Source organism: Macaca mulatta, chromosome 2, assembly GCF_049350105.2.
Source record: "Macaca mulatta isolate MMU2019108-1 chromosome 2, T2T-MMU8v2.0, whole genome shotgun sequence".
NCBI classification, from domain to species: domain Eukaryota; kingdom Metazoa; phylum Chordata; class Mammalia; order Primates; family Cercopithecidae; genus Macaca; species Macaca mulatta.
This window is the reverse complement of record NC_133407.1, coordinates 10,883,451-10,910,881: the sequence shown is the minus strand read 5'-3', so window position 1 is coordinate 10,910,881 and position 27,431 is coordinate 10,883,451. Positions and strand designations below refer to the sequence as shown.

Below are 27,431 nucleotides of genomic sequence, written 5' to 3'. Positions count from 1 at the left end.
TTAAATACTTAGCCTAGGCCGGGCATGGTGGCTCACACCTGTAATCCCAGCACTTTGGGAGGCTGAGGTGGGCAGATCACCTGAGGTCAGGAGTTCGAGACCAGCCTGGCCAACATGGCAAAACGCCGTCTCTATTAAAAGTACAAAAAATGAGCTGGGCATGGTAGTGCGTACCTGTAATCCTGGCTACTCGGAAGGCTGAGGCAGGAAAATCACTGGAACTCGGGAGGCGGAGGTTGCAGTGAGCTGAGATTGCACCACTGCACTCCAGACTAGGAGACAAAGCGAGACTCTGTCTCAAACAAACAAACAAACAAACAAAATGCTTAGCCTAGAGCTGTGTGGGAGATCCTTCCAAAATCTCCCACCTGAGCTCTTCAGAAAGGGCCTGGAGTCCACAGTCTCTCCTGGTGCTGGGATCCAAATGTGCGTTCATGCCAAGGGACCGGGAACCTAGCCTCATCTCAAATGATGCTCTTTTTTGAAAATGCAGCAGCCAGCAGCCCCTCCCCTCCAAGAGCATTTTCCACCAGGTTAGGAGCTGAGGGAGCAAGACCCAGGCCAGGCCCCATTCCAACGCAAGAAAAGCCCTCCAGACCAAGCCCGCTTGACTTTTCAGCATTTTATTCTGATATTTGTACAGCTATATTTTACAACGCGGTGATGCAGTTTAGACACAGCCAAACCCTGTCTCCGGAGTAGTAACAACACAAGCATGACGCAGAATGGGATGAGACACACATTCCCAAAGAGAGTTTAGTTAGTAACAACTTCAAGTCCCTGTGTCTGCCTACACTTCAAAACGGGATGGCACACGCTCGCCCGTCATCGAACACTTCCGTGAAAAAAGGCACCGTGAGGACACGTTGTACGGGTATATACAAACTGAAAACTAGAACAAAATTACACGTTTTTCCTTCTGCAGATTTTTTTGTTCTTTTTGTTTTTTTTTTTAATACACACTTTGTAAATTGTAAACCTTCACTTGCAAAAAAATACAAATACACTGAGGCATTTTAGACAAAATATTTTCTTACTTATACAGATGCAATACTTAAAATATTCTCTTAAGTGCTCTTTCTCAATAAAGATTCTCAGATCCGTGTCTGCCTGCAGATACAAAATCGAGCCTTTGACGCAGTTTTATATTTTTAATATATCTTTTTTAGGTTTATATATATTTATTTTATATATATATATATTTATATATTTACAACTCTGCCATATATTCCTTCACCTTTGGTTAAAAAAATTAAAGCCCTCTCTTTGATAACATACTGAAGTCTTGTCTTTTAAAAGAATGCACATTTACATACAAAAGAAACATCTGTTCCCACAAAACATATACATTCCTCATTTTGCAGACTAAAGTCAAGTCAGAACTTTTGCATACTCCCCTGCTTTGACATATAAAATGATTTTGCTTTTTGCTGACGTGGTTCACCTTACACATAGGAGAAGAAGCAATATGATTTTCTTAATGTTTTATGGCAGTGGGGGAGGGGGAGCTGCTGCGGCTCCCCGTCCCCCAAGCCCCGACCCCCACCACCCCCCACCCCCAGCTATGATTTGCACTAGTGGATGAAAGAGGCACTACATCATGGGATGAACATTGTAAAGTGTTACAGTATCCTTTGGGTAGATTCTGAGAAGGGGCTGCAGACGAAAGCATCAACACTCCATGCTTCAGCAGGCTTTGGGGAGCTCCGGAGGCAGGTCAGTGGCTGACACGCGGTATTGCACCTTGGTGTTGGTGATGGCGCCATGCTTCTGGCGCAAGTGAAGTCGCAGCTGGCTTTTGTGACGGAAATGCAGGTTACACTTCTCACACTGCAGGGATATCAGAGGCAAACTGTTAGCTGTCATCAACCCAAGAAAAGTGTCATTGCTCAAAGACCCAGAGAGGAAGATTCTCCCTACAAGGGACAGGGGCAGCTCTTGCCTCTCCAAGGCCAGGTGAAGAACCCATATACATCCGGGCTTCTGCCAACAGATAAGCTAGCATCATGCAAATGTCCATTCCCTGCTTTCCCAAGTGTTGCTTCTGCTTCTCCCTTGCTAGAGATGTCCTTCCCTGCCTTAACTCCACAAGTTCAAGTCTTTTCCAAAAATGCAGTTAGATGCAAACTCCTCTAATTATTAAGTCATTTCTGAATCTCTCAAGGATGAAAATAATCCCTGTTTTCCTTTGAGCCTCTGTAAGAGTTCTACCTTTACCACACAGCCCTCCGTGTGCATGGATCCTTCTTAAGTGGGTAACACTTTGAGGGTAATGGCTATTTTTCTCTAAACTTTATAATCTTCCTAGTACCTAACAGAATGCACCTCTTATTCCAATTATGCAATTAATCTAAACGCACCTGGACAAATGGACTAGATCAGTCTGAATTCATGGATATTCTGGAGTCTAGGGTAAATGTTTTTAAATGCAGTGATATTCTTTCGTAGGGTATGTATCTTAGGTAAGCTAACTAAACATTAGCAAGTGGAGCCATTTCTTGATTGAATTCAACGAATGGGTAACAAGCACTTTAGTTTAGATAAAAGTTACTTAAAAGTAATATGGATGACGAAATGTAAAGGGGTAATCTAGAGGAGATCTTGAATGAGAAAGGACATTCTTAGATAAAAACAGAAAATGTAAGTAAAGTATGAACTTTAGCTTGTAATTATATATCAGTATTAGTTCATTAGTTGTGACAAATATATGGAACTAACGTAAGATGTTAACAATAGGATAAAATGGGTACATGTTGGAGCCCTTGGTACAATCTTTGCAATTTTTCTATAAATCTAAAACTATTCTAAAACAAAAAGGGTAATAAAATATGTTCAGATAGAGTATATGTTTTAAAGTGAAAATGGAAATAGATTAAGACAATAAAAAATGAGCAGGGCCATGTGTAAAATCTCTGGTCTTGGGAGACATAGGGTCTGCTGTATCTATGCCATTCACCACTGTGTGTCCCCAGCATGTCATTTCTCTCTCCGGGCCTTGGATCTCCCTTCTGAATAGCGGGGTCAATACAGGCTGAAAGTCATTCTCAACTCTGATATCCTACGCATCTAAAATTCTAGCAAATCATTATCCTAGCAGATATTTATTTTACTATTACTATGTGCTTGTGCTACACGCGACACTTTAATAATTAGTTAATACTACAACTTCATGAAGTAGATACTATCATCAAACTCACTTTACAGACTAGGAAATTAAGGTGCTAAGAGGATAACTAATTTGCCCAAGAACAAACAGCAAGTAAGAAGATATTCACTCACAGCTTGATAAACCAGTGAACAAAAATAACCATGTTTTTTGCAGGTTAACCTCTGGTAGGTAGGTTAACCATTCATTGATTACTTCTTGTTCCCATCACCACCTAGAAGGATGTCATCAAATCCTCAAAGCAACCATAGGCAAAATGTACACAAATGAGCATGACTGTGTTCCAATAACCTTTTACTTAGGGACAATGAAATTTAAATTTCATATACTTTGCACACGGCACAAAATATTCTTTTACTTTCTAATTGTAAAAACCATTCCTAGTTCATGGAATGTTCAGACATTGGCACACAGGCTGTAGCTGCTGAGACCCAGCCCTAGAACACTACAACCCCAGGGACCCACCCACAGTGTCGTGCTGCACGGCTGGCCGCCTCCTCTTTCTTAAAATGACTCTTCTCTATGTTTTTTTTTTAAATAATTTTTTCTTGTAACATCATTAATTCTTATAACATTCTTTTTGTTCTCCTCCTCCTAAGACTGTTCCTTCTCAAGCACCTTAGCTTCTCTTAAATGTGCATCTAGCCCAGTATGGGGTGTCCAGTAGGCACTCAATAAGCATTTGTGAAATGAATGAATCCAGGTGGAGGGAATCAAATATATGTATCCACAGTCTAGACTCTTCTCTAAGGCCCAGATCACCTAGTCTGATACCCCCACTTTAAAGATGAGTGCCCTAAGGCTTGGGCCAAGGTCAAGCAGGGTGTCTGGCCATCAGACTCAGATCTAGGTCTTCCAGCCATTAGTATAGTGGTTGCCCCACTGTGTGCTTGAGATGGGAGCAAACAGTTCTACTGTCTCCCTGCTCCACCTCCTTCCCTGCCCTCCACATCCCCGCAGGCCAGAGAGCAGCCTCAAGAGGCTTACGTACATGGTAAGGTTTCTCTCCCGTGTGGATTCGCAGATGGCTCTTCAGAGTCTGAAGGTGCCGGAAACGGGTGCCACAGATTTCACAGGGATAGGGCTTCTCACCAGTGTGGATGAGCACGTGGGCACGGAGGTGGGCCACCTGAACGAAGAAGAAAGCATGAGACGTCATCTGGGGTGGGCTGCAGGCCTCTGAGCAGCCCAGGGACTGACTGGGCCTTTCTCCGGGCCACTCTGCTCACCTGTACAAATCTGGCTCCACAGGTTTCGCATTTGTAGGGCTTCTCTCCAGAGTGGATTCGAGTGTGGGTTTTCAGGTTGGCTGGTCGGTTGAACTGGGCCCCACAGATGTTGCAGCGATAGGGTTTCTCACCTGTTACCGAGAAAAGGGGAAAAAGAAAAGCCATATTCAGTAAGGAAGGTCTCTGCAGTCCCTGGCTCCCGGATTCCTAAGCAGCCTGCTCCTCCCTGAGGCCACTGGTGTTTTCCTTTCCCTTAGGGAATGTCAGAGAGAGAATCCAGGGGCCTGCCCCATGCCTGCCAGCCCTGTCTAACACACACACCCGCATAGCTTGCAGGGGACCAGGGCCAAGAAACAAGTGGTGGCATGGAGTAGCAACAATGCCAGGTGCGGGATAGGAGAGGGGGAGGCTCCAGGAAGCCTGGGCTGTAGAAGCAGCTTTGTCATTAGGATTATCTGCCTGTGAAACCTGGACAAGTCACTCTCCTTCTCTGGGCCTCAGTTTCCCTTTCTGCAACCTGAGGGGCTACTTCAGATTACCTGGGAAGACTCTTCTAGCTTTTCCCTTGGATAAGACAGTTTCACTCATCAACTCATTCACCAGGGAGACACAATCAGGCTGCTCTAGTTCCTTTCTTTTAGAACAAACGTATTTTTCCACTTGTGGCAACTACAGCTGGATTCCATTTGCAAGAGGGGTGGGGCTTGGGGCTGAGCAGATGCTCAGGCAGAGGAAACCAATAGAATGGCTGAACCTTCCTTCATGAAAGTTTCTGGGATAATAGGGCCATTTACAGTACTAAGAGAGATCTTAAACAACAATCAGGTCATGAGAAGCTACCTGGTAAAGGAATGTGAGTTGATAAGGAACAAGTTATTAAAAGAAATTAAGAGACCTTTTTTTTTTTTTCCGGCTTTACAAAAATCGAATCTATTTGTCTTCCCCAGACTTAAGTCTCTTCACCTGTACAGTGGGATTAACACTTCTGACCCCAGCAAAGGCAGAAAAGCAGGATAGAGCATCTCAGGAAAGACAAAGGACACAGGGAGTGGATGAGTCAAGTCACCAAGCAAAGACAAGACAGGGTTAGGCCCCTCGTTCAGGCCAGGATGGGGCCTGCCTCCTGCCTTGCCCCACCAGGTCTTCAGGCCCCACGCAGCTTTCTCTAGGATCCTCTCCCTGTCCTGCCCCAATAGTTGTGGAGACTTCGGGTCATGTGCGGCAGGGCCATACCGGTATGGACGGTCTTGTGGCTGGCGAGGTTGCCCTTGTAGCGGAAGGAGGCCTGGCATCGATCACACTTGTAGGGTTTGTCACTGTGGGTCTGCAGCGTGTGCCTCTTGAGTGAGGCCTCCTCAGAGAAGCGGCAGTCACACTCATTGCAGAAGAAGGCCCCGTTCTCTGTTGGAGGGTGGTAGGGGGACACCAACGTCAGCACGAGGAAGGGAGGCAGGGCTCTAAGGCCACTCTCCTCTGTAGCTACCCCCTGTGCCAAACTGAACCCTCAGTCCCTCACTCACCCACCCGACATTCATGGGAGCCCAGAGCAAAGGATCTGTGGGGACTTTACTTTTCTTAGCATTTAGAGTCTTAGCCGTAGAGAAGGGAGAAAGGAGATGGACTGAATCAAGGTACAGAAGGGAAGGTCAAACAAATAGGTGTTCAGAGGGCCTGCGCCAGTGTGAGGAAAGCTCAACAGAGATTTTCTTTCCCCAAGAGCTCTGAGAATTGATTTTTAAAAGTAAGTTTATGGTTTTATTTACACTGATACACAGAAGCCCTCAGGCAAGACCCTTTACCTCTGAGCCTCTCTCTGCATCTCTGTCTTCAAAGTCAGATAATCAATCCCTGTCCTGCCTACCTCACAGGAGGACATTATATTACACAAAATCAAACACAAAGCATTCCAGGAACGTAAGGTATAGGTCAATTCAATTCTACTTTGAGGTCACTGAAGGAGGAATTAATGATGAACACTGTGGTCACCCTTGCACCTATCTGGATCTCATGTCTCCAAATCCTCCTGTGAGATTGGGAGACCAAAGCTGACGGTGGAAGTGGGAACAGAGGCCCAGAGAAAAAGAACTGGAGTGTAGAGCAAAGGCAAAACTAGCCAGGGGGCAGGAGGGGACACTTCTCGCTCTCCCATCTATGGGTCCATGACCCTGTGCCAAATCTCTTGGTGTAAGCAGCTGATTTTTTTTTTTTTCATTTGTTGTAACAATTTGAAAATGACAAGTCACGGCGATTTAACCCTGATTAGGTACTACTGGGCTCTATTACTGTAGCCAGAGCTGGGTGAAGAATTAGACTTTTTTGTCTGGTAAAAACCGGGAATGCCAACCACCGACTATCCAGAAACTCCAATTTAATAATTTTCTTCAACTCTTTTAACTCGACTAGTATTACTGAGTTCCTACTCCATGCTAGGCACTTACTACTACCTATGGGGGATGCAAGAATGAATAAGGTCAGATGCTTCTGCTTGCAGAATGTACAGCCTGGCAGAGAACAACATGCACACAACTCAGTCCCAGTCATTCTGGTATTGAGGAATGGAGAAAGCTCTGGGAGTTGCAGCCAGTCCCACAAGCTACTTTTGCTGGAATGAAGCTAAAAGACTGTATGATAAGTCCTGATTACACCAGATTAACTCTAATACCCCATCCCTCACTTTGGTTAGCTCGATTCCCTAAGAAGCGAAGCGTGGGATGAACGGCTGCTGACTTGGAGCGCCAGTGGACTTGCAATTGAGGACTGCTCCAATCAGAGACAACAGCGTAAGTAAAATGGAGCACAAAACCCACGGAGCAGAGGGGTCTTCCTTCTCCCTGACAAGGGGAGGGAGGGAAAGGGACTCACCACAGCTGGAATCTGAGTACTCAGACTGGGTCTCTCCCATCTCCTCAGGGAACGTGGGGCCGGCGGTGTGGAGGCACATCTCTGCATGCTGTGGGGACTGAGAGCCGCAGGACGTGCACTTCGGGGGGTGCATATAGAGTGGTGAGTGGCTGTCACTGCTGCTGCGGGGAGAGCCTGTCAGGGACCTGTGGGCAGGAGTGAAGACAGCCTCAGCACCTGGGGCAGGGCCTCAAGACCACCCTCTCCTCCCTGTGTGTTGGCAAGCCCAGAGGCCAGGGCTGGACTGCCCGCTCAGGCTCTGAGCCCCAGAGTTGTCCTCAAGTGTATCTCCAAACAGTATCTGCGGAAAGATCATTGACCAGGGTCAAACTGAGCCAGAGCTTCTCCGTAGCCCACAACCTCTCTCAGTCCAAGGGTAGCAGGATGGTCCCCTGCCACATCAAGACCACAGGAAGTGCCTGTGGGATTTACAGAACACTATTCTGCCCCAGAAGGGAATGATCTCTCTTGCTGTGAAAACATATACACTACTTCAGTGTAATACACTTCCTTACTTACACTAACTCAATCAATAGGCACTGATTCCACACCTCTAATAGGCTCAGCAATTCAGCCAAGAAAGAAGAAACCCTTGTATCCATCAGAAGAAATGACGTGGATCCCTGCCCAGGTAACCCCTGACCTCAGACCCAGACTGTCTCTGAAATCACCTGTTAACGATGTTATTGAGCCGGCTGGCTTGCGGGATGGTGGAGTCCTCCCCGCTGGCACTGAGCTTGGTTGGGGACTGGAGGTCAAGGTTCTCAGGCTCCATGGGTGGCTGGCAGGCAGGTGGGGCAGTGTAGACCCGTGGGGAAAGGCGGCCCAGCTCAGCCTGCTCTGGCCCCTCTGGTTTGGCATTCTGGTTGAGGCTGTTGAGCACGATGAACTTGTATTTCTTCCAGTTGCAGGCTTTGGGGTCAGTGGGGCTCTTGGCTGGAGGGGAGCCAGAGGCCTGGAGGATGCAGGCATTCTTACTGCTGCAGGACTCTGTGGGCGAGTTGGGCTGGCAGTCAGATTTCTGGGGGCTCTGTGGACTAACCAGACCCTTCCGGTTCAGGGGTGCATTGGGGGGCTCGAAATGCAGGGCAATCTCATCTTCTGAGGAGGGTCTCTCTTCTTCTTTGCTGGCCTTGTCACAGGGGAAGTAGGGGGCATTTCGGGCTGAGGGGGCAGCAGGCTTGAGGCCCTCAGCCACACTGTAGTGCATATCGCTTCGTGCCTCTTCTGGGACTGTTTCCTTGGGTGAATAGATATTGCTGTGGCACACACTGGGGGACACCTCCAAGGCCGGCCGGCTGTACTCACCGGGGACTGGCCTGGTACTATCGCACGGGAGGGCCCGCTCCTTGGGGAAGGGGTTGGCCACAGGCATCCGGACATCCCGAAACTCCTCATCGGAGAAGAGGAGGCTGCTGACAGGGAGGTGGCTGTACATGGAATAAGAGGCTGGCGGTGTGGACAGGCCACTGTACAGGCTGGGGGCAAAGGCTCTGCTCTCACACCCAGGGGCGTTCCTCAGTGGCAGGTTGTTCTCCACCACCTCACGACCCCGATAGGCCATGATGTCTTGAGGCATCAGCATCCGGCTGTTGAGGAACTCTTCATGACGGGGCTTGATGGCAGGAACCATCTCTGCTTCACTGTGAAAGAAAACAAGAGGAAAGACACCGGCCTCAAATCAGGACGGTTAAATAGATGAGCTTCCAGTGGCACTTACGTAACCACATCTGTGTTTGAATTAGCTAGACACAGGTGACATGGCTCTGGAGCTGGGAAATACAATTACAACGCATTTACACTAGAAGCCTGGAAATCTAGCCTACAATTGGGAAGATTGAGGCCCAGAGAAGGGAAGTGAGTTACCGGCATGATCTGTGCCTGATTAGACATAATCCTGTATGTTTAAGGCACATATCTATGCATGTGTGTGAATCTATAGCTCTTCTGATGTTATAAAATTTTATAGCTCACATAAAACTTTCAAAGCCCTTATCTCATTTCACCCATGCAAAATCCTGAAAGGAAGGAAAGGTGGTTATTATTATCTCCATTTTACACGTAGGGAAGCAGGAAAAGAAGAATTTATACAATGCTGGTATGACACATTTGGAGGACCATACACAAATGAGTAACCTACTGAAGAAAGAACTTGTCCCAGATGCTGATGAAAGCTTACATAGAGAACAGGCAGCAAATGCCAATACAAGAATCCCTGGTCTAGAGCAGCCAGACCTGGTTTGCAAACCCAGCTGTGCCACTTAGCAGCTAGGTGACATGGAGCAAGTTACTCAGCCATTCTAAGCACAAGGCCTGATCCACTGAAAGTACTTGTAAATGATAGCAATGATGATCTTGCCACCATTAGCACCCACAGGAGACAAAGAACTCTAGCTGTATATACCTGAAGGAACATCATGTGGGTGAAATAAATACGCAAGCTCACCATGATGACAGTTAACGGAGCTAGAACCAATAAGAAGGTTAAAGAGAAGCCAAAAAGAGAAGCTTTCTAACTGTCCAAGGTATGCCGTGTGGTTCTGGGAACACTGAGTTTCTGGCTCCTGGAGGTTTTCAAACACAGCCTGGAAACCCCTTCTGTTTGAGCGAGGATGCAATCACCCTAGCATGGCTGGATCAAATGGTTCTAAAGAAGTTAAGCTCTGAGTCTCTGTTCCACATAGTGAAGCTCTTCCCTTCTTTGGATCTCAAGTTCCTCACCTTTAAATGAAGGTCATGTCTTATCACCCCTCAGGTGTACTCAATTCAGTTCAATAAATGTCCTGCCTAGTAGGAGCACTGTGACATAAAAGGTGAGTAAGACAGCCCCTGTAACCTTGAGCAGCCCACAGTCTGGTAGGGAACTAAGGCACATACGTAAACAGTTGTAATAGAAGTCTAAAGGAGAACTAAAATACATATGCAAATATTAAAATAGAAGGAAAGTTTAAAGCACAGGCAAAATGCTTCACAACACAGAGGAAGAGCTGAGGGAGGAAAAGTGGTAATCAGAAAAACTTCCACGGAAGAGCTGGCATCCAAGATTGGCCTTGCAGGATGGGTCGAGGAGAGGGTATATTAAGCGAATGGAAGAAAGCAAGAGGCGGTAATGCATAGGACCTATCTGCATAGCCACAGGAGTTAAGTCTGCCTGGGGCACAAGAGTTAAGAAGAGCAGAAGTGTGCAAAAAGAGTGGAAATGTGGGTTGCAGCATATCGTAGAGGACTATTTTTTCTGTATGCATGAATTATCAAAGGTTTCTGATCAGGGACCATCTCTTCCATCTCCGAGGCTTCCACCCGGGCAGCAACTCACCTGGCCTTGATAAACTTCCGGCAGGTGTCCACAACATGCTCCATCTGCAAGTACATAGCTGTGGCCATCACAGCCATGATGTTGCCCTCCCGCAAATTGAGCCGAGATGTGTACATAAAGTCCAGGAGGATGCAGAAGCCCTCAGGGTTGATCTCAGGATCTAGATTGATCACACTAAGGTTGCATTTCAACTGGTCTGTGAAGATGCTATAGAACAGGCCACTGTAAAACAAACCAATAGCCCACTCTAGTAGATGTATAGAATCTGTGATCCATTACAGTCAGCACTGATACTCAGCCCCTTTCCCCTGGGCTATTCCCCTACCTCCAGAACTTCTACGGTAATTAATAATAGCTGCTATTTATGGAGAGCTTACCAAATGTCAGAGAGTCATTAAGCACCGTACATGCATTATCCTTTGCTCCTTACAGCCCTGCAAGGTAGGTACTATCATTCTCTGCCTTTACAAATAGGGGAACTAACGTCAGAGGGGTTAACTGAATCTTCTTAAAGTCACAGGGCCTATTTTCCTTTTAGTCTTAACTGTACGGATTACCAGAGTTAATTTAGCCCCCATTTGCAGTAACTATTCTTAGTCTATCTTTGGCATAAGCATTTCCTCTTGTTCCATTGCATTTCTACTTATTTTTTAAATTCTATCTTTTTTTAGAATTTGGGTATGAATGACAACTAAATAAAAATATGCCTACATCTATACTCTACTGCTTTTATCAAAGTCCATAGATTAAAAGAGGGTCTGTTATTCCTAGAAGACCCAAGTCAAACCCCAAGCAATGCCTCCAGGTGCCATGCTGTCTGGTGGTGGAAAGAGTACTCAATTGTAAACAAGAATTCTGGGCTATCGTCTTGATTCCTGATTCTGCTTTTTCTGAGTGGGTTGCCAGAAGTGAGCCAGACTTCCACCAAGTAGCTATGCAACTTTGGGTAAGATATTTAGCTTCTCTGCATCTTGCTTTACTCATCTTCAAAGTAGGAGGAACAATCATGTCTACCTTACAGTGTTGTGGCAAGAATGAAAATCTAAAGGATATAGAATGATGCCTCGTATATAGTAAGCATTCACTAAACATTATCTATTATTTTTATATCTCTATAAGCCTCTGTTATTTCCACTATTAAAAATCAGGTGCTTAGAGTAGATGTTGGATAAGTTATCTAATAGCGAGATCCCTGATTCTACATCATTTAACCTCCCTGTGCTTTCCTTTTACCATCGATAAAATGAAGACAATAGTGCAATGCATAACACTGAAGGCTGCTAAAAAGATCCAGGGAGATGATATGTAATATAAAATTGCTTTGAAAACTCGAAATACTTGATGAACATGAAGAATCAGCTAGTTCACTCTCACTAACTCTTACATATACTCTGAACACCCATGGAGATTCAGTTGTAGCATAAAATAAATACATTTATAGCATAAAAGAGCAAAATATTTCAAATTAACTTGCTTAAACTACTTAAAGAAAGTTCATTTGAAATCTTCTGTCATTTTTTCACTGGTTAACTGAAGTTGTTCTCCATGTCTGCCCCAAACACATCCTTTCTTGGGGCAGTAAATAATTTTTCTCCCTCTCTGCCCACAGAAAATGACTCTCTTTTCTAAAAGTGCATTCGTTCATTCATTCATTCACTTGGGAGCCTACTCTGCCAGGCCATGGTGCTGAGATCTGGAGACAAAGCGAGACGTCGCCCAGATGCAGTAAAAGGCCTCCATGTTCCGCCTTGCTTGGCCGCCAGCACCATCACCCCACTTTGACTCACCCACCCTTTCCTTTCAGACCCCTCACCTGCAGGCCATGAGGACCGTTTTATGGGCTCTAAACTGCTCACGGCTCACAACAATGACAACATCAGTCAAGATGTCTCGACTCCGGAGACGATTAAGGTTGAGAAGAACATCACTGGCATGGCGGGTGAACTGGATGCAGCTGTCAGCCGGCGAGGCCATTTTGTCTTCACTTGAAAAAAGAAGCCAAAATCCTGTTAGTCCTCCAGAACCTGTTTCCTGCTTGCCATGGGTATCAGAGCAGGTGGCTCAGCCTGCTAAGGTACGGAATGCAACTCAGGTCCCTTGTGTTTGATCTTTGAACAATTCATAGCCCAACTCTGGCCATTATTCTTCACAGTTTCAAAATGGGGAAAATAACTTTTATCCAGCAAGCTGGGATAGAAAGTCCGTTAGGGGAAAAGCAAAGGGAATGAATGTTTGTTGAGTGTTTTTCCCACATACCAAATACTCTGCCAAGCACTGAGAGGCAGTGAGTATGTGGCAATGGAGAGACACTGGATTTTTTGCTTTTTTTTTCTTTTTGAGATGGAGTCTCACACTGTCACCCAGGCTGAAGTGCAATAGCGCAATCTCAGCTCACTGCAACCTCCGCCTTCCCAGATTCAAGCGATTCTCCTGCCTCAGTCTCCTGAGTAGCTGGGATTACAGGTGCCTGCCACCACGCCCAGCTAATTTTTTCGTATTTTTAGTATAGATGGTGTTTCACTATATTAGCCAGGCTGGTCTCAAACTCTTGACCTCATGATCCACCCAACTCGGCCTCCCAAAGTGCTGGGATTACAGGCATGAGCCGCCGCACCCGGTCGAGACACTGTGTTTTAAGATTATCAGGCTAGACTTGCCTTTTGTTAGCTGTGGGACTTTAAGCAGGTTGTTTACTGGTTTTGGGCTCTGGTTTCCCCAAATGGAAGTAGTAATACCTATGTGGTTATAAAAGTTGGAAATACATTCTTTGTTCATAGGAGGTTCTCAAAACTCACAGCTATTCTCTTAAGTATCTTATTTCATCATCTCAGTCACCATTGGTCTCTCTCTACTGTTAGGCTTTAGAGTTGTCTGACTTTCGTACCTTGAGGAGCTAGCATATTGTTGGTGCACAGTAGCTGGCTAAATTAGTTTGTACAAAGAAAGAGTAACAGAATGATTGACCATGCAAGTGTTAAGACAGTCTAATACAGAGGTGAAGGATGAGGACTAGGAGTGATGTAGAGGGAACTGGTTATCCTTGTCTCATATAATGAACAGTAGCAAAGTTCACAGAAACACATGTATTGGCAAATTCAAAAGAAACAGTTTGTCCCAACATTTGGAAGCATATAATTTTATTTACTTACCCAATGCCTTGCTTCACAGTCCAAAATTTTGCTCAAAACCTGCAGAGAAGAGAAGAAAGCAAACAGAAATTGATTTAACGAATGTAAGATTGTCCACTATAGTCTTATTTTAGGACATACACATTTAGTTTTGCTTTGATAGTTGCAGCTTGCCAGCTGGTGTGGTTTTACCACAAGCTAACAAACATTTTCCAACTCTGCTCTTACGAAAACAACAGGCACCCGAAGCTATGAGATAATAATGTTTTTATCCTGAGTACTGGGAGTACAATTGCATACATTAATTAGTTATACATACATACATACATTTCCTTCTTCAAAGAAAAAATGTATACCATCCAAAGGCCACTTGAGTTTATGGGAAATAAAAAACAAGAAAAATGGTTCTGTCAACATTAACAATAATGATCCGTCTGTGGCCTAAATATACTGGACGTCATTCAAAACCTGCTACAATATTATCTTTCAAGTCTTAGAATGATTCCACGAGGACGATAGGGCCAATATCTTTATCCTTATTTCACTGGCAATGAAACTGAGATTTAAGGGTTCAAGTGGCTTGCTCAAGGCAAACAGCTAGGCAGTATTTCCTGCCTATCTGAAATATTAAGACTGAATATAGCTCTGCAGAACACAGCCTGAGACGTCATGTCTACGTATTCCTTGAAAACCTTTGTCTTGTTTTTCAAAGTTTTCTCTCCCTTCCCTACTGGGTCTAAGACCAGACAGAATGCTATTGCTTCCAAGTTTGTGCTTCTCCCTGCTGGTAAAAGACTTAACTATGTGATTTAGCTGAGAACTGGTCAGGGAGCACTAAACCTTAAAGAGATTTAATGAAATATGTACCTCCTTTCAAACTGGCTTCTCTAAAACAAAATCATTAAAAGCATAGGTGTGAGACCCTCATTTATGATCAAATGCGGGCTGCAAAACAAAACAATATTCAAACTGTCTTTCCTCCTGTAAAAAGAAAAAAAAAAAAAAAAAGCAGAACCTTTTAGAGCTATTTTCCGGGTAAACGGGCCTGAGGCCAGCAAGGTCATGTTGGGCCATGTAGATGGTTGGTGACCTGGCCCTAGGTCTTCTGGCTCCAATTCCTGTCCCCTTTCCAAATCAGCCTACGTGCTGTAGAACATGCAAGACAGCACCCTGATGTGGGTGAATCTCATTTTTAAGTTCCTTCCCCCACACAAACACTTTGCCCCATTCCAGGCTGCTGAGTCTTACCAAATGAGCACTCTAAAATGAGAGGTTTCCTTGAGTCTGTAACCAAACACTCTGACATTTCTCTGTGGTCCCAAGTGCCAGTCACTCAATCCCATCGGCTCCAAGGTTAGTGTGTGCATGTGAGCGAGTGAGGACTGGAGGGAAGGAAGTGGGGAAGGGAGAGGACAGAAAAAGACAAAAGAACCTATCTCCTCTTCTCCCCAGCCCAACTCGAGATAGGCAAAGAGAGATAGACTAACTCGGCCTTTACCAAACGTCAAGGATTTTCTCCTTTGCAAAAGAAAGCTGAGGACACACGGGAGGTTTACATGTAAACTTTCCTCTCTTCCCTCATGGAAGGGATCCTCAAACACTTCTGGAATACCTAGGCTGTTCTTTAACCAGCTTCAACCACCAGCTTGCTTGTGGATTTCCAGTCGCAGGCTTCTGGAACCACAGGAAGCCCAGATTTGCCATTTCACCATAACAAGTGGCAATGACTCACTCCAGATGCGGACTGAAACAAACAAATTCTCCTGTGTCCACTGTCAGCTAGGCCTTGGGCTTTTCACCCTAAGCCTCTGCCTGGCCAAAAACAAATGTACATACACAAGGCACAGTTTCACTCCTTTGTAAGCCAACTCTTCTTAAGAGCCCCACCCCCCAACTCCTGAGTGTGTGGGTTGAGTGTGGGCAGTGTTGTCACCAAATGCCGCAGGTGTGGAAGCACCACCAGTACTTGGTTTGTACTTTTACCGAGCCCTTAGTCCTTTCCCACCCCTCAGGATTACATCTTATCCTTATAACAGCCCTGCTTTATTAGGGAGGGAACTGAGGCCCCAGGTGAGAAGCCTTGCTCCAAATCTCAAAGCCAATTTCCAGCAAGTTCTGGACATGACTCATCTCCTAGATTCAGCCATTCCACTAATGCCACACAAAAGACTACCCACAAAAACAATCTCCAAGGAGCAGGGCTGTCAATGAGAAACTGCCACTTGCTGGCTGCCCCCAGACCTGGACTTCCCATCCCAATCAACCCGCACCCGCGCTGGGTCAGTAACCACCACGGTAGAGTTACATGTTTTCTCCTCCCTTCCTCCCTTTAGCTCCTTTGGCGCTTTCCTTGTGCATAGCCAACTAGGCTCCTTGAGAAGGCAGATCCTTTAAAAGAACTTTCCATTGAAGAAGAAAACAGGAACCAAAAAAAAAAAAAAAAAGCAAACAGAGAGAAGACAGCAGAAACGAGAGAGAGAGAGAGAGAGAGAGAGAGAGAGCGAGAGAGAGAGAGAGAGAGAGAGAGAAAATAAGAGCGAGAGGCGAGGTTAAGAGCCAGAGAGCGAGCCAATACAAAAGACCCCATCCTTTTCCTTCCTCCTCCCCTGGGCTGGCACCAGGAAGCCCCATTTTCTCGCTCACACATAAGAGCACAAACACCAGCCTTGCGCGCCGGGGCAAGCCTAGGCAGACCTCGCTACCCCACCCCGACGACTCCGTACCTGTCTTCCAGGGACTGCCCGCCCCTGGGCGATCCACCTCGAAACCCCCCGCAAGGCGCGATGGAGGCTTTGTGGTATGACCGTGGCGGCCCTAAATTTAGTTACATTCAAATAAAACCTTTCGTGCACCTCGGTAGCTAACATTGTGTGTATGCCTTTTTTTTTTTTTTCCCTGTTACGCCGTCAAGGCAGCGGGCAATGAGGGGAATGGCACAGCCCTCTCATTCCCGGAACGTAGTCAATCTCGGCTCTGCGGATTTCACAGAACACACTTTGCCTATCGCCGGCTCCAACAAGAAGTAACTTTCCAGGAAGCTGCCGGGCCCGGGCAGCCGCCAGGATCGCTGCCTGCGCTGTGCCGGCCGCCGGGGATTCACCCGGGGAGGCGGGGCCGCCGGGGAAGGCTCGCGGGGAATACAGCACACTTTCCCCTAAATCCCTCGTCCGCGCCGAGTGCAGGGCTCTCAGAGTTCACCTAGTCCAACCTCTCACCCGCAACCATTTATAAATAGGGAAGGTCAGACAAGTTAGTAGCAGAGCTGGGTCTAGAACCCAGGAGTTCGAATACAATCCGAGGCTCATATCGAGACTTTAAGTTGTCCGATTCCGAAGTTTATTTGCTTGTTTCCCTCTTTTTGCCTTCCATTCTCCCTCACCGCCTTTCTTTAGGGGAATGTTTCTTTAGGGGAATGTTTGGGCTAGACTTCAAGGTCAAAAAGATGGAGTCCCTAGGGGCTGAGGGTCTCCATCATAGGCGCCCCTGGCAAGGTTGGAGAAAAACTAAATCGAAAGCCCCTTCCGCCTACGTTGGCAAGAACGGGAACCCAGCTCCCCTTGGTTTCCGCCCAAAGTCTTTAGAATAGGAGCTGCCAAGCTGTAAGGATTTTCGAAACCGATTTCCCCGAAACCGTAGAGACACTGCTTGGACTCGGCAGAGGCCGGGGCCCCGACCCCTGCGCACGCACTGGCACTCTCCAAAGTTGCCTCGCCTTCCTGTGGCCCTCCCGGGTGCCATGTCCTAATTGGCCTCGGTAGCAGGCTCCGGGGTGCGCTTTCGGGGGTGAGGGGACAGTGAAAGACTCAGCCACAAAGGCCGCAGTCTGATCCTAAAACTAGCCAGTGGCGTCACACTGCGCCGCTCATCCCTTCTGCGGCAGCGGAAGGGTCAGAGTCGGTCTGCAAAGACGGTGCCTCTTTGGTCTAAAAATCCTACACTGAGGCTTTCTCACCCCTTCGCCCGGTAGGATAAAGGTGAAAGAGACGGTTGGGATTTAATATGGGGTGGAGATGAGAATCTGGGAAGTTAAAATTAAGTAAGTGCATTTATTGGAAATTAGGAGTCCCGTGGTTCCGGGAGCTCAAACCTAATGGTGTTTTTACCGCTGCCTAACACTAGAGAGAGCCCTCCATCAAGGTTTGAAACCGTCAACCCCTTTCTCGCCCCTCCCCTCCTTCCCATTGACCTAGTTTGGCCAGAGCCTCCCGATTTGGAGAATGCCTTCCGCCCTTCCCCCTCCTCTCTAGCCAGGCCGGCTGTTGGATTATTGGTAATCTAATAACTCCAATAACCCGCTGAAAAATCCAAAGAGAAATTTGAAAGTGTAAAGCACTGTTTAGGGACAAGGACAAGGAATTTTAATAAGGCTGGAACTGCCGTAGTGAACCCCGCATCAGGGGCCCTGCCATGGGGCTCCCGGTCTCAGCGGTGTCTCAGCCAACTAGCTGCACGGCTGCAGACACCACCGTGGTCCGGCGGCAGGGGGTGAGGTCAAACGGCGGAGTTGCTTTTATTCTTGGGGGAAGACACTCTTCGCCCTCTTGGCTGGGGGACGGGAGGGTGCAGGAGGCGACAGTGGATAAAAGCGAATTTGATAACGCGATGGCCTCGGCAGCCGCTTTGGATAACCGAGGTGTTCGGGGACATTATGTCCTGACTTTCATTTCTATCACGTTTCCTGCCAAAGTGCTCTTGCAAGCCTGCAAGCTTCTAGGAAATGCAATAAAACAGAGGGATGTGTTTTATCATCAAGATCTGAAGAGGAGTTGCAAAAGGGACGTTCCCCATACGCTCAGCGCGAGACAGCCTTCCAGAAGGGCCCGAAGACAATGCCAGCAAATCGCGTCCCGGAGCAGAGATCCCTCGGCCGTCCTGGCTGGACTGGGCTCAGCCTTTGCAAAAGGGCTGGCGGGGGAGGGGAGAAGCATGATCTCCTCAAGCAAACAATGCCTTTAAAAATCCGATCTGGAAAGAAGTCAGCCAAGGTCCTTATTCACGTTAATGAAGATGGAAGGCACTAACTGTCCTTGGAAAGCGATGAGTCAAACTTGACCGCGCTTCAAACACGTTCCCAGATTCGTTTCCAGCCCTAACAGAGGCGCGTTTCTCCGACGCGGCCTCGGACGGCTCCCGCAGTGGGAGAGGCTGAATTCGATCCCCGAGGACCTGGGCGGGGGAGACAGCGCCGTCTCCCGCTGCAGAGCGCGCCGGCTGCCGCTAGGGGCCGCCAGCATGCGGACGCGCGTTTGCCATCTTAAGTCACGAGCTCGGAGAAAGAAAACTTTACGGAGGAGCTGTTGCGGCACAAATTCTGGCCTATCCACATGACCCCCACCCCTCCCCCTCACACACACACACACACACACACACACACACACACACACACACACACACACACACACACGGTTTCTCGCCAGGCTACACACACACACACACACACACACACACACACACACACACACACACGGTTACACACACACACACACACACACACACACACACACACACACACACACACACACGGTTTCTCGCCAGGCTACTATGCAAAGGATGTTAGGAAGGGGAAGGGAGCGATTTCAGGATCGAGCCTCGCCCAGCAAGTCTTTGGCCCAGGCCTTAATCCCCCTCTTAACACGCAAACCCACGAGCTCCGAGACCCACACCCCTCAGCACCATCTAGGCTTTTCTTGTCTATTACCGAAAATCTTAGGCCATATTTTCTTAAAAAAAAAAAAAAATCCTCCAAGACTGCTGCGGAGCGGTTTCCAATGAGCACTGGCAACAAAGGTGGCCTAAGAGGTTAACTCATGGTTCTGGCAGCCGATCCATTCTCATAAATATTTCAAAGGAGCTGAGATAAACCCGCCTGTGACTTTCAGTCACTGACATGAAATTCAGAAGCTTAAAATCTGGTCCTGGTTAAGACACTAACTCACCACTAACAAGCCTCCTTGTCGGGCCTGTTTCCTCAACTGTAAAACAGAGTTGTACGTCCCAAAGCCCCTGAGCTCCTAGATGGCATCCTTCCACTACCGACTTCCCCTAAGAAGGGCCACAGGGACAGGAAGATGGTGTGTTCGAAGCGGGTTATTTGTAGTTTCTCTTAGTGGAAATAGATGCTCATCGCTGAGTGATGGGCGAGCAGCGAGGCCTGATTTTCATCCCTCTTGTCAAAACTTTGGAGGTTGCATGCCATCCCCATTGGAGGGTGCCCTCCTTCTGTCAGGCCTAGCATCTGGTCAGGGCACCGCCGCCCGGGAGGTGGAACCGCGAGCCCACCGCCCATGGCCGCGAACTCGATCTCAGCCCACCGCTAGGTGGCAGGCCAGCCCGTCCGAGAATCGCCGCGCGGCCGCAGCTTCCACACTGATCCCTACCCGCCCCTCTTTATTTTCTGTCTGGTGGGGGCGAGGGTTGGGGGTGTGATTGCCTCTAAAAGCAAAGCTAGAAAACATTTAATTTAGTGGATGGCATTCCGTTCTTCCCGATGCTCCCGCCTGTAGCAACCACAACGTGGTATCTGGGGGCTGGTTTCATGTATCATAAGTTGATTTCCCCCCCCCCCACCCCCCGAAAAGCTTTATGTATTGGGAAGGGAAAGAAGGTGCACTTGTCTTCAAAAAGCAGAATGGCACTCGACGGCATTGGCACATATTCTTGCCAAACACTGGTCGTCCAGCAAAGAAAGTCGGGAATAAACTCCTGATCTTCTCGGAGGAAAGGGGCGCTGGGGGCCGAGAGCTGGATCCCACTCAGGCTCACTGCGTCTGGCAAAGCGGGGGAGTGGGGAGTCGGGTATGGTCTTTTGGTGAAGTTGTGGGTCTCGGGAGGGTTGGGGGGGCCGTTCCTGGCTTCCACTGGGGCAAAGAGAAACCAGCCAGTTTTACCACTACGCTGCACCCTCGCTGTGCTCGCGGCGACAGCGGCGGTCCCACTTGTTGCGCAGTGCTGGAAACCGGCACGCGCCATTCGATGTTGACTCACAGAGGGCTACAGACCAGCCTACCATTGCTCCACGCCATCCACAAACCTCCTCAACACACCCCCTACACATACGTCCTGCCACCGCCGGCAAAACTACAGCATTTCCAGCCACTGTGGTGTTTTACACCTAAACATCCCTCGCTATCTCGGTATCCGACAGGCAGCAGAATTAAGATGCCCTGAGAAGTCAGTCCAAGGGGAAGGTCGGGCTACCTCCGCCTGGAGAACTCTTCTACTTAAAGTCAACCAGGGACCCTCCCCCCCACCATATATATATATATATATATATATATGAACCACGTTGCCTATTATAACACCATCCTAGTTGGAAAGCAACATTTTTCTTCCCTACTTGATAAACTGCGAAGTCCTTTTTATCCGTTAGTTTTATCTCCCCCCTTTTCTTTAAATCTCTGGGGGGAAAAATGTTTCATAAGTTCACTTCCCAATATTTTTCAAAAATTGACTTTTGCCAATAGTTTCACCCACCGAGGGGTGGCGCTGCTGTACCGCCTCCTCTAAATCTCTTAAGTTTTTCACAACAAAGTGGGTTGTGAGTGTCATTACCCTGTTAGTGTCATTACCCTGATAGAGGGAAGGAAGGGTTTTGACATCTAGCCATGGCTACCATTTACTCAACCAATAACTGGAACTCTTCAAGGGCTCAGCAAACGACAGCTTAAGAATTTAGAGTCCCATTCCTATCCACCAAACCCAGAATAAGTTAGTCTTTTCAAGAAAGCATTGGAATAAAACCCTTCAAAACTGAAAAGAAGAGGAAAGGGACAATTGGAGAATTCCCACTTTGTCTGGCTGTCTCCTTCAAGTCCCTAGTTTTCATGAACAGCATCTAGCCTTACTGTCCCTATCAACAGACCCTTAAAACTAGCCAATGCTTCAGCCTCTAGTATTGGAAAGTCTTCCAAATAGGATACTGAGGATACTGGAAACTTCTATTTATAAACTTGGGGTGGCGGTGGGGGGGGGGCGGGTGGAGAGAGAGCTCCCATGTACAGGTTTCTATTTTGGCCTGAAGACTCAACTGCAGTCATTAGAGTAAGGGAATGCCCATCTCCTGGTACTTGTTCGCCATTTCCTCCTCCCCCAGAGACAAATACCTTTTCGTCTTTTTTAAAAAAGTATGTATTTTAAAGCAAGAATGTGATTTCATCTCTCTCCTTTGAGCTCATGTTTGCTACCTCCAGGAATAGCGTGTGGACTAGGGCCAGATGAACTTCAACTTGGGCTGCAGATTTACGAGGTTCTGTTCTAGTGCCAAAGGCTCTTGGTAGTAAATAGTGAGCAAAATAGATACCTGTCTCCTGATGGATCTTGCCGCCCCCTCTTTTTTTTTTTAAGTTATTTATTAAAACCACACACACCTTGCAAAGAAAAAGGGAAACTGGCAGTCTCTGTAGAGGAAGCCGGTGGCATCGCTCAGAGCCACAAACTGTATTTCTAAACAGCCCTTTCCCTGGTTCCCTCTCTCCTGCCCCACTTTTTTTTAATCCAGACTGTAAAAAACACATCTACTGACACTCACTTTACTTTTGAAAAAGAAGAGAAAAAGTAAAGCGTTACAAGACTTTCCTCCTGGAAACTATAAACTGATTGAAAAAAAAATCCATAAAAGATTAAATCCTGGCGGGTTGTGGGGTGGCGGGGAAGGGGGGGGCGGTGGAGTGGAGATTGGCTCTTTGAGGTGGTCAGGGGCCCTGTAACAGCTTGGGACTTTCAGCACCTGGTTTGGGGTCATTTATCTGCTCAACTGTCAGGACCCCCCACCCCCAAACCCCAGCCACCAACTCAACCATCGTAGAAGGGAACACAACACAGAGGGTCTTTTTTCATTTTTTTAAAAAATCGGTTTGGTTGTGTTTTTGTTTTCCATGGGGGAGCTTTAAAACTCATTATTGCAACACTAGTTCCATTTTTCGCCAGGGTTCCAATAACACGGCATCATAAAGGCAACGCAACCCACAGTTCTCAAGACATTTACCACGGTCACTACATCCGGCAGCGGGGTGGCCCCTAGCTCCTGCTGCCCGCCCCCTCCTTTCTCCTCGCCCGCCCCCGGAGCTCAGCCGATTTCTGAGGCTCCAACTCTACCCACTCCCTCCCCGGGCCGCCGCCGCCGCCGCCTTCCCCCATTCTTACTCCCTCGAGGAGAGCCACAGGTTGCAAATCCAACCAACCTCACAATCTATTTTTGCAAAATCACTCACAAAGATCTCCCTTTCGCGCCCGCGCCCGCTCCTCCCGCGCCGGGTCCCCCCCAGCCACAGCCACAAAGTGCCCTTCTCTCCTCCCGAGTCTTGCACATAAGGAACGCGGGCTGGGGCTCTGTTCGTCTTTCTCCTCGCCCAAGGTAAGGACCTCGGGAATCTGAAGCCTGGCGTCCACTACGCTCAAGCAGGCAGCTCCCTTTTTACAGAGCTTGTACCATGGGAAAAAAATAAAATAAAATTTAGGAAAGGGAGGGAACAGCCATTGGGAGCCAACACAGAGTCACGCAGCACCCAAAATACAAACACCGCGGCCGCCAGAAATCCCGCCACCTTTCTCGTTCTCCCGGGCTGTCCTGTCGCGGTTCCCTGAGTCCCCCCGCACACTGAAAGGCATCGCAGGTGCAATGCGCACCCCTTTCCCACCCACCCCAGAAACCCTGTCCCGCCATCAGCCTCTCTCCTCGGGATGGGCAGGGAGAGCGCGCGGAGGTTCCCGACACTCTCGACTACAACCAAGAAAGAATAATTTTCAAAGTGTTCAACATCCCCGCCCCCAAGCTCCCCAAAACACAGGGGCAGGGGACACCAAAACACTCGGCTCTCGTTAGGAAGATCACGGCTCTGAAAGGAAATAGTAGACACGATACTTCATCTTATCTGGATTTATGACCAACAAAAACAAAAACAAAAACCCGAGGAGTTCGCTTGCATTTTTTCCTTCCAAATCTCGGTTCGGCTCGAAGGCAGGGAATCTAAAAGACCGAGGCCGATGGAAGAGAGCCAGCGGGGCGAGCGAGCGGGCAGCCTCCCTTTTTGCCTCCCGGAGTTACCCAGAAGGACAGGGGAAGGGAAGGAAGAAGAGGCGAGGAAAAAGAGGAGGGAGGGAAGGGGAGGCCAGCAGCGAGGGAGCAAGGAAAGCAGTTTGCAAGCGAGAAAAGAGGGAAAAAACACAGCCGCACGAATCCAGAGAGATCACAAGCCGTACGCAAGCAGCAGCAGAAAGAGCGAGAGCGCGAGCGCGCGTCCTCTCCGCGGTCTGGGGCCAGACAGCCCCCAGACTTGCCCGAATCACCCCCAAGCAGTGTCTCGTCCTCTCTGCTCCGGCCGCCCCCTAATTCCCCTCCTTCCTCGCCTCCACCTCCTTTCCAAAAACCAAAACAACACAAGGGAGGGTGGCAAAAGCCTCCCCGAACCGGCCGATTCACTCAAAGACAACAATAATAATAAAAAATACATAAAAATCTATATCCTAGAGTGGGAGAGACGTGGGACTAATCTTCGGCATTTATTTTAACACCTGACAGCTAGAATAAATAAATATATACATTTATATCAATAGATACACATAGAAAACTTGGAGCCAAAGCATTTGGCAAGAGCGGAAAAAAAAAGAATTAAAAGGTAAAATAATGATCATGAGCAGCGGCGGCGGCAGCGGCACCAGCGGCAACAGCGGCGGCGGCGGCAGTAGCAGCAGCAGCGGCGGCGGCAGCAACAGCAATAATCACCTGGTGTCCGGCCTTTCCTAGAAACTTCTTGCATCACCACTTCTAAGAACCCCAGTTCTAAGAATCAACAGAGCTCAATTCTCGGAATTTGAGCTTCGGACTTTACCACTGCTACGTGGCAGGGGAGGACTTGGTGTCAGCTCTCTGAGCTTTTTACCTCCCCTGGCCAATCAAAAGCCCTCAAAGCCACAAGATTTTTTCACTGTCCGGCATATTTCGAGGTCCTCATAAGCAGAATGTCTCGGATTTGGAGGTTCCGGTTCGAGGTTCGAGGGGCCTGAATGTGGCTCTCCCTCCCCGGACCCATGACGATGGTATGGCCTGCTCCGCCACCGTCACGTGGGCTCCTCCTCTGTGACGTCGGCGCCTTCGCTGTAGCAAAGCTCGGCCTCTGGAATTCTGAGAACTAATTTGCTATTCGGTGACATAAGAGGGGGAGTGCGCTTTGCTTTCCCTGGGTCTGGGGCTAATTCCTCCTCTCTTACCCATAAACTCAGCAGATCGAGCTAAATGCACAAAAGGGAGCGAGAGGTTTGAACCACTGGAAAAAGTATGTTATATATAGTAGGGTTAGAGAGGCAAGTAAGAGAGAGAGAGAGAAAAAAAAAAAAAAAACAATAAACACCACAGCTCTTTCCAGCTAGAATATTAGGCACCACGAGAAAAATATTTGCCAAGCAGTTTTCGGTGGGTTCATTTGCTTTATTTTTATTTAGGACAGGGGTTTTTGCTGTCGTTCTGGGGTTTTTTCTTTCTGGTGTGGTGGCTTGGGATTTTTGGTTGCTGTATTTTGATGGTTTATGGATTTTTGCTTCTGATTTTTTGCCTTTTGCAAGTTTGTGGTGTTACGTAAATCATAGGATCGGCATCGGTTGGATTTTTTTGTGCGTGCCTTTTCTTTCCCTATCTAATCCCTCAAGCGTTTTAAAGAAGATGTGTTATTTCAATACTAACACTGTTGAAAGAAGCTTAAATTTTTGGCCATATGTAACAATCCCAGCCCCCACTTTTTTTTTTTTTCCTTTGGTGCAATTTTCTTTTTTCCCCTTGGACTTTTGCTGAAGTGTGTCTCTCCTGCACTTGAGAGAAATGTTCAAAGGATTTGTTTTGGTTTGGTTTGTTTCTTTCCAGGACAGCAAGTGGTGGGTTTAATCTGTTATTGTTGACTCTTAGGAAATTTCTTGTTGCAAGAAACGTGTGTGTGTGTGTGTGTGTGTGTGTGTGTGTGTGTGTGTAGGGGGTAGGGGGGTATGTGTGTGTGTTTTCTACAAAATTCTGTGAGCCACATACCTGTTTGTGTTTTGTTTTCTCTTAAGGTCTTGATAGTTTTTTTCGGGGCTCGTTTCAAGGTCGTTGTAAAAAAATCTCTTCAGTTTGTGTTTAAGAGATCAGCCGGAGGGAATTCTAAAGGCCTGCCGTGCCAGTATCACAGATACTGCCTGTATTTAGAACAGACTGCTACAACTACAACGCACTACACGCAGCACAGTCGTCTTAGCTTTGAAGCTGAGTTGGGGGTGGGGGGGGGAGAGAAGAAGGGGAAAATCTTTCCTTCTCTTTTTCTCTATTACTTTCTTTTTAAAGGCAATTGCAGTGCAGAATCATTTCATTGTGGGTCCTAGTTTGTTTGTTCAGAGCTGCTAGTTTCCTTATTTAAATGTTGGTTGGGGTTTTTTCCCCTCCTACTCATCCCTGAATAAGGGAGACTCTTGTTTCTTTTATGTCTCTCTCTTAAAAGAAGGGTGTGAGGGGAAAATAATATTTCAGATTCCTCAAGAATTAGCCCAAAATGTTTGGACCAGAAGCAGCTTTCAAAGGTCAGGCTGTTCTGAGCCTTGGCTATGAGAGTCCTTCAAGCGACTTATTAAATTACAGATGAGTTCTTAAAGGTTCCACAAAATCTCGTCACTTGTTAATTTCTAATAAAGATATGTCTTAAAATAATCTACCTATCCCAACCCAAAATTTGGGTTTATAATGGAGGAGAGATCAGAGCTGTGAAAGACTGCTGTTTGCTGGGATATTTGGAAAATCTCTTTCATTGACAGTCCTGTAAGAAGTTCCATGTATCACTGAAAATGTTGTTGGCAATGCACCCCACTACCCCACAACACACACACACATTTTTAAAGGCTGTATTTTAGGTTTTAAAACCCAGAAAGGTGCAAAAAGGTTGATTATTTTCTACAAGGGCTGGAGCTTAGGAAACATGCGTTGAGTGTCTGTCCCTGTGAAATTTGAATATTTTAATACTTATTGACAGATGGATTACTGCAGCCTCTGCAGAAAAGCCTGTCTTGTGAAGGGTTTTTGAAAAATGTACATAGGCCTAATCCTGTCACTGTTGTTGAAATGTACGTTTTACCCCCAAAGACACATGATATTGTCAAGTTCAGATTTATTCTGCCAGAAGGCAGACTATCTGCTTTTTCATTTGAGTCCCCTTCCTTCTCATTTTCAAAGAGATTAAAATGAACCCCACTGGATGCAAAATGACACCCCGACTTTGCGGAAGGGATTTTCCTTGTGTGTTTATATGTGTGATAATTTTTTCTTTTATGAGCAATTAGCACTTTGGGATTTCTGAGATTTATCTATATGGTTTGGAATGTGAATTGTATAGCTCTGCCCTATTATTGGTCCTTCAAAAGATTACTTTTCTGATTTTTGGTCACATATTTTTTTTGTCAAAACTGCCATTTAGCCTCATCCACCGCCCCCCCAAACCTGAAACACACACAGCTTGTCCCTCCTGTGTTCCCTTTGCCACTCCACTCTTAGCCCCATGGGGGCGCTGCAGAGCAAAGGGAAATCTGCTCCCTAAGGCAGTAGTAGAACCAGCCGGAGTGGGGGCTGGGAAAGAATTCACCCTTCTCATACCTCAGCCCTCTTTAATTCTCTGCAGTAAGCCCCTAGAGGGAGAACCCACCAGGCCTGGTTTATATATAATTAACCTCATCACCAGGGACCT

At 47.2% G+C, this 27,431-nt stretch overlaps 2 protein-coding genes and 1 long non-coding RNA gene across 11 annotated transcripts in view; 2 read left to right on the top strand and 1 right to left on the bottom strand.

Moving 5' to 3' along the window:
* LOC106997167 (uncharacterized) overlaps positions 1 to 11,328 on the top strand; it is a 29,920-nt gene extending 18,592 nt beyond the window's left edge. The window contains exon 3 of the long non-coding RNA XR_001443297.3: positions 11,284 to 11,328. This is a non-coding gene — a long non-coding RNA (uncharacterized LOC106997167). The remainder of the gene's footprint in view (positions 1 to 11,283) is intronic.
* BCL6 (BCL6 transcription repressor) lies at positions 608 to 24,519 on the bottom strand. 7 transcript variants are annotated; one of them, XM_077990746.1, is made up of 11 exons: positions 24,461 to 24,519; positions 14,989 to 15,122; positions 13,762 to 13,800; positions 12,426 to 12,596; positions 10,613 to 10,834; positions 7,968 to 8,939; positions 7,258 to 7,442; positions 5,629 to 5,796; positions 4,396 to 4,526; positions 4,158 to 4,295; positions 608 to 1,830 (listed from the first exon to the last, which is right to left on the bottom strand). In XM_077990746.1, exons 4-11 carry the CDS (start codon positions 12,584 to 12,586, stop codon positions 1,687 to 1,689), a joined length of 2,121 nt encoding a protein of 706 aa, XP_077846872.1. In that variant the 5' UTR covers positions 12,587 to 12,596; positions 13,762 to 13,800; positions 14,989 to 15,122; positions 24,461 to 24,519; the 3' UTR covers positions 608 to 1,686. The 7 variants fall into 7 exon arrangements, with proteins under 7 accessions (XP_077846872.1, XP_014987904.1, XP_014987905.1 ...); XM_015132418.2 differs by lacking the exon at positions 14,989 to 15,122; XM_015132419.3 differs by lacking the exons at positions 14,989 to 15,122; positions 24,461 to 24,519 and adding an exon at positions 16,464 to 16,809.
* Positions 24,520 to 24,958: 439 nt separating this feature from the next.
* Positions 24,959 to 27,431, top strand: part of LOC106997166 (uncharacterized) — a 102,563-nt gene continuing 100,090 nt past the window's right edge. The window contains exon 1 of one of the 3 annotated variants that reach the window (XR_013413495.1): positions 24,959 to 25,147. The gene's annotated coding sequence lies outside the window, so the exon portion shown is untranslated. The remainder of the gene's footprint in view (positions 25,148 to 27,431) is intronic. The other 2 variants (XR_013413497.1, XR_013413498.1) reach the window with 2 other exon arrangements.

Coding starts and splice junctions, on each gene's coding strand:
- BCL6 (XM_077990744.1), bottom strand. CDS start 24,494: ATGCAAGAAGTTTCTAGGAAAGGCCGGACACCAG. Junction 10,835..12,425: donor ACGGTCCTCATGGCCTGCAG/GTGAGGGGTCTG, acceptor TTTGTTTTACAG/TGGCCTGTTCTATAGCATCT. Junction 5,797..7,257: donor GTACTCAGATTCCAGCTGTG/GTGAGTCCCTTT, acceptor ACCCTCCAACAG/AGAACGGGGCCTTCTTCTGC.